Source organism: Petromyzon marinus (assembly GCF_048934315.1).
Source record: "Petromyzon marinus isolate PM22_M1 ecotype Great Lakes invasive population chromosome 68 unlocalized genomic scaffold, UKy_Petmar_22M1.pri1.0 chr68_unloc.1, whole genome shotgun sequence".
NCBI lineage: Eukaryota > Metazoa > Chordata > Hyperoartia > Petromyzontiformes > Petromyzontidae > Petromyzon > Petromyzon marinus.
Genome location: NW_027422597.1, coordinates 4,815,791 through 4,822,384, shown reverse-complemented (window position 1 = coordinate 4,822,384; position 6,594 = coordinate 4,815,791). Strand labels below are relative to the sequence as shown.

The 6,594-nt window shown below is 41.8% G+C and overlaps 1 protein-coding gene across 1 annotated transcript; it reads left to right on the top strand.

Moving 5' to 3' along the window:
• Positions 1–1,349: 1,349 nt before the first annotated feature.
• Positions 1,350–6,569, top strand: LOC142908029 (aerolysin-like protein). The gene is made up of 2 exons (XM_076058164.1): positions 1,350–1,399; positions 4,202–6,569. Exon 2 carries the CDS (start codon positions 4,216–4,218, stop codon positions 5,155–5,157), a length of 942 nt encoding a protein of 313 aa, XP_075914279.1. The 5' UTR covers positions 1,350–1,399; positions 4,202–4,215; the 3' UTR covers positions 5,158–6,569.
• Positions 6,570–6,594: the final 25 nt, after the last annotated feature.

Genomic DNA, 6,594 nt, shown 5'->3' with positions numbered 1-6,594 from the left:
TCGTCATATTTATAGGGATTCTGATGACAAACTTTAGTCATAATTAAAATTTATTACCATTTGACTTCCATTGTAGTTGAAGCGGGCTTTTTTTCTTTCCAATTCTATTTCAATTCGTGGATTCAATTTGATACTGTAGGCGGGGTGGCAGAGTTTTAACACTTGTGCCTCACAGTTTAGACGTCCTTTGTTCGATTTCTGAGCAGCTCCTGGATGGGTTTCCTATGGGTTCTCTGCTTTTCTTCTTTCACAATTTATTTGTAAATGTTTCTGGTGTGGCCGAACATTCCAATGTTGAAAATGTATCTGCAAAATTACTCAATTGAGATTACACAGAGCAGCTAAATCGCCCCCTACTGTGAAACTTAGAGAGGCCCTTTCGAAAATGTATCTTGAGAGTCAGTAAGGATTTTCTGGGTACAACAACAGAATATGAATACGCGAAATCCTTACCCAACGAGGAGTTATAGAACGCTTGTTTCAGCCCAACACACGTTAACTAATGAGGTCTCTTGGGAGGAGCACGAGGGTTATGTTTTGGCTATACTTGTTTTAACGCTGCTTAAGATGATCATTTTTGCAACTAAAAGTAGTGCCTTGAGAGTGTTGCTCGTTTTGGAACAAATTAATCTGTATTGAAATCGCTCGAATTAGCAGAGACAGAATGCTCGTTAAGTGAGATACTCCTGTATAGATGTACAAATTGCACAAGAACATACATTCCTGCCAATTTTTTGACACCAAATGCACGCCTGGGGCAAAACAGCAAAATGACAAAAACAACATCAAGCGTCCAAGAAAACACCATGACAAGTACAAGAGTTATACACCAAAACAACAACAACAGTCCCAGACAACTCCAAGACAACAGCAACAACAGTCCCTCACCAAGACAACAACAACAATCTAGATCTTTCCCGGATATGTACAACAACAGTCCCAGAACACACCAAAATAATCATGTCCCTCAATTGAATTTTACATCGACATTAAAATATTGCTACACGGTAGCAAATGTGGCTGGTGTATCTGGCACTACTAACTTTCTGCTTCAGAATATTTTTTTAATGGAAGGATTACGATGTTTGGCACGGAAACAAGGTTCCATAATGTAAGAAGGACCTTGTTTGATAATACACCACTCATTGATTCACTCCACCTCGTCATCATGAAAAAGAAAGAGAGGTTCAAGTTTGAAAAACATATCAATGTATGATAGATTAAATATTCATAATTTCTGGAAATATGCCAAACTATATTTACATAAACTATTCTGACGTGAGTGATGCGAAGCGATCTATAATTTAGGTTGTAGCTGGATCACGTGGCCTGTGCAACAGTAGTATAAATGACAGTGTTCTGGTGATAGAAAATCATGCTCTGGGAAGAGAACCTTAAGGTGAGTATGTGGGTTACTCCTGACTGGTCTCGTTCTTAAAAATTCAGGTGGTGTGTGTGTTGGACAGGTGACTCCCAGGTAAGTACTTCTGAGCTGGCACCCCTTGAGAACCTGCCTGTTTGGTGTGATGTTGGCAAAACAAGATGCTATCGGATTTCTGTGTTTATTTTCACTACAAATCCGTTCTGTAAGGTACTGTCACAAATCAGTGAAAAAAAAAAACGTATAACAGCATCAGCAGCAAGCAACTCCTAAAAATATAAAGATGTGAATTCAATTGACAATCATACAACGTTGGTTTAAATGTTCAAGAAAAAAACTTTACATACAAATGCATTGATGACGTTTGTCTGTGTAAAAGTGACGTCGATTGTGCAATACTCGTGCCTCCCCTCTACCTTTGCTCTCTTCCTGTCTCTCTCTCTCTCTCTTTGATATCCACACTGCATCACATGAAGAAGAAGAAGAAAAACACGACTCTTGATGTCCTGGGTCAATCGTCCACCCTTTATTTATCCAATGCATGTTTTTTTGTAAGAGTCCAGAACATGGCCATCACAGAGGGCGATACCAATTACGATCGTGTGTCGAACCCGGTGCAATAAATCCTTAAATGGGGACCCGTCTGGATGCCCTTGGGCTCGCTGACCTACGACAGAGGCAACGATCAGGAGCAGCAGATTAACTGGGAAGGGGAAGAAGAAGGACAAGGGGGAGGAAGGGGAATAATTTATCCAAACTTGACAGGAAACAAAGTAACATAAGCGTGATGTCTGGGCTTATCCTTCTTATTTTCCCCAAGGAGCAATGGTGACTATTGCAATGTTTCAGTGTCTGGAGTTCATCCCCTTGCCCCACTCCCTACTTTTCTGGTTATTCACGCAGGATCAATAAAATGGGGACCACATTGCCTCTTACTCTTATTATATCCCTGGTAGATCCTTGTTAAGGAGCTGATTCCCGCCAAGGCACGGATAGTTCTGTGCCAGAGTCCCCAAGAGGGGGTTCTTGTTTCCAATTTGCTAGTATTGTCTTTCTTGCTACAATATAGCCGGTTTTCAGTAAGGCATATTGGCGTACCGATAGCCCTTTTGTTTTCAAGCCCCGCAAAGTTTAGTCCACTGAGGGGCTCAGCTCTGTGCCAAGTTCCGATTAAAATAATCCGTTAAATTCTCGTAAAATTCTAAAATATCTGGGCACGTCCAGAAGGCATTCAGTTACATCTGTACCGTGCATTGTGGTATCTAGGGCAATTAGGAGAGGAATGTGTGAATTTGAACTAAATTATGTTTAGAGGAAGGGACCTGCGGCCTGCTGTCTGAGCCCAACATATTTGAGTCCATTTCTGGTGAGGAATGTCCTGTCCCAGCAGCCTTTCCCCCTCAGCTTTCTAGTTTTGGCTCTAACCCGGTCTCAATCTCCTGCACAAACTTTTCATTTCCTTTTTCCACCAGACCATCCAAGATTGGGTGAGTGATGTGGTAAAAGTTTTTGTTTGTAGCTTTGGATGGTGTCCCTGATATTTTGGTAACCCTAATTGGAAGGTCCCCCACCCTTTCCAAGCCTATCTCTCTCCAGCCAGGCCAGTTAGCCCTTGTGCATCGTATTGTTAGTGATTGGTTGCCCCACAGAGGCGATTGTCTACATATGAAGGAGTGGAATGAGATTCACCTGTGGTTGCATTTCCACAATGTGTTTAAGGAGTGGAATGAGATTCACCTGTGGTTGCATTTCCCCAATGTGTTAGAAACCGTGAATAATGGTTTCAGGACCCGCGATCTATATTTGATAGGAGCTTAGGTAACCGCAGCAAACAACCAGCAGCTCACCGAGCCTTCTCCCAGTTTTTCCATGTCCTTTACTTTTTCTTGTTGATCTATTGAATAAAGTTCTGAAAGCGATTGTTTTGTTCTATTTTAGGAAATCTGCAAAGGGTCAGGCCCCGATATCTCCTAAGTAACGTAAGGGAATAAAAATCTATTTGCGCTATTTTGTGATTCCATATGGATGAGGCTATGCTTGAATCAAACATCTTAAAGAAAGCTTTTGAATACAGGAGGGGCTATTCGTAGATGTACTGTATAGGTAACCGTGTACAGTACTGTTCACTGCAGGAAGTTAAAATCGTGAGCGGCTGAACCTCACTGTCTATCCACTGGAATCTAGGAACACCACGTGGCCTGGGATACCACGATGGGCCACTTGGGCAATACGATGGGGACAAGATGGCGCATTGTGTACTTTCATGGCAGCATAATCGCGAGCAGTACATTTACCATGCATACAGGAATCTCTAGATCAACTGCGAATGGTCGAGCCACAGGGGCACAATCGGCGAACAGTACCTCAATAAATTTGGCCCAAAACAGTAAAACCTCGAGGGAAGGATTTGCTGTACTGTGTTGTGTCAACTTTTATTTCAGAGAAGCTGTATTTCTCTTGCAGACAAGTCTCTCTTAACCTCAAACAGTTATTCTTGTAAATTATCTAACCTTGTCACTGTCTGCTCCTCTTTCATTGTCTTTAGCTGTAAGTTAGCCATTACGAGTTAATAATCTGATGCAATGTGTGTGTTTTTTACAATTTCCCAACATGATGATGTACTGCTTTTTCACAGTTTTTTCGCAATAGTGATATTTGTTATTGAATTGTCGATAACATCTGAGTCGACATGCAAATTTAGAAGTGCATAACTATTACAAATGTGTCAATATAATGTGGTTTTGAAAGTCAAACTGTGAATATCACGATGTTTTAAATTCCTTTAATAATTTAAACAAATCTGTATCTTGTAATGTGCAGGAAGAAAGGAGAAAATGCCTTATGCATTGGCCTTACACACCTGTGGAGGACAAGGAGGAACAGCCTTCAGTTTTGATGGGAGGAAAAATGGAGCAACGCTGGAAAAAATCTGGGTGTGGGTTGGAGGGTGGCAGATCAAGTGCGTGAAGGCCTGGCTGACGGACGGAAGGACTGCACAGTACGGCAGTCCCTCGGGATCTCACAAAGAGTTTGTGTTCCAGCCCGGGGAGCTGTTTTCGTCCCTCTCACTGTGGGGGAATGGGGCTGGCTCACGCCTGGGCGCCTTCAAGTTCAGGACAACCAAAGGCAGGGAATTCTTCGTGAAGATGACAGACTGGGGCCTAAAGACCGAGTACCCAGTCGACATCCGCTCTGGAATCTGCCTTGGAATTATGGGCAAAGGCGGTTCAGACATCGACAGCATGGGCTTCCTCTTCATCAATTCGGTTAAAAGTTCAGAATTGATCAACGTGACATACCCTACACTGCACAGGGAGCTTCCAAAAGTCCAGATGGAAGAGATCAAATCACTCAGTTACAAGAATACTGGTTCTGTCCCCCAAACCTATAAAATTGAAACCTCCAAGACCGTGACCAAAACCTCCTCCTGGTCGATCACAAACAAGCTGGAGGCAACCGTGAGCCTCACCGTCTCAGCCGGCGTTCCGGATGTCGTGGATGTTGAAGCTGGCTTTAGTTTTACCGTTAGCACCGAGAGTACGCACGCCGTGGAGAATTCAGAATCGAAAACCGAGCTCCTCTCATTCAACGTCACGGTTCCTCCACACAAGACCACTGCGATCGACATCAATATCGGTCGCGCGGAAATCGACCTCCCGTACAAGGGTACGGTGCGCATCTCCTTATTGAACGGCGCCACCTACGACATCCCAATGGAGGGTGTCTACAAGGGCCTCGCCTACACCAAGGCGACTGTAGTAACAAAGGAAAAGTGAAACGGCACCGGAAAAGCACGCACGTGCTGCGCTTTACTAACTGCATGCTGCATTCAACGCTGCCTATCTTTATTTAATAGTTTATTGAACCCTGCGGTATAAAATATGATGCAATACATATGCCATTTGGGAGATTTCAGTTCGTGCAATTAAGGAACCTTTGAATCGGTGAAAAAATAATTTACACGGAGATGCAGTTATTTCAACGAATTTTTCTCGCACATACCGTACATAATTGAGTCTGTTCGCTCAGAAATCACAATGGAATGATCATAATCTGTCTTTATCCCGGAGGAATCCGACGATAAATTTATCTCTTTTTTACAGATGTCCAGTAGGGGCGATTCAGCAAGTTACAACAACAAACAATACAAAACACGATAGGAGTAAAAAGTAGATCAATGGTAAGCCAGTAGCTTAAAGTTATATAAAGAAATACGAATAAATAAAGTATATAAGTACAAATAGCATAAGTACATTCCTGCCGATTTTTCAACACTAAATGCCAACTTGGGCAAGGCAACAAAACGACGACAAAAACAGTTCCAGATCAAACCAACACAGGAGAGGGTATCTTCAAAATATTTGATTTTACAATCTAACTATCATTTCACAGATAATAAATCATTTTTAACGTTACTTTTGCCATTTACTTACGTGAGAATGACCCCGAACTAGCAAAAGCAAATGGAAAAAAAAAACTTCCTGCAGTGGTTTGGGCAATGTAACAAGACAATACACACTGGCATAGGCAACGCTGATCGGTAGAGTGCAAATCTGGAGGGGTTCAAAACATCAAAGTACAAGTTGGATGACCGACATAAATGACTGGAAGGAGGTAAAAGAGGTGAAACTTTATGGGCTTCAGAAATGAGAAGCTGAAGAGTGAAAACTCACACGAAGCACACAGCTAACGACATTCTCCACGGAAAAATTATACAACCATATATCTTGACAATACAGTTTCTGCATGCTGCCACGAACAGAATAATCGATGGACTTGACCAACATTTCTACTAAAATTATAGAGAGAAGACATCCACGTGTGAATGATACCAAACAAAACGATGACGGAAAGATAAAGATTCCTCAAACAATCAACCAATCTTCATTTGTGTTGGGACACCTATTTTCAAAAACGCTCATATTTGTTTTCCATTTCACACTACAATGAATATACAAATAATGATAACTGGCCTCGAATTACCAACAATTTCTCCAAAGGTGACACCAGAAAATTAAAGAACTTCTCTTGCAGTGCTATCATTTCCATCAGCACCACCATCTGGATTAATGTATTTAGATTACAATTGCATGCTCTTTAATTATAGGAAATTGCATGCAACTAGTCAGTTGCATGTTCTGCAATGCTTTGGGCTTGTGATGCAAAATAAAATATCTTAAAAAAATCATTGGATTGTGTTTGCATTCAGTATC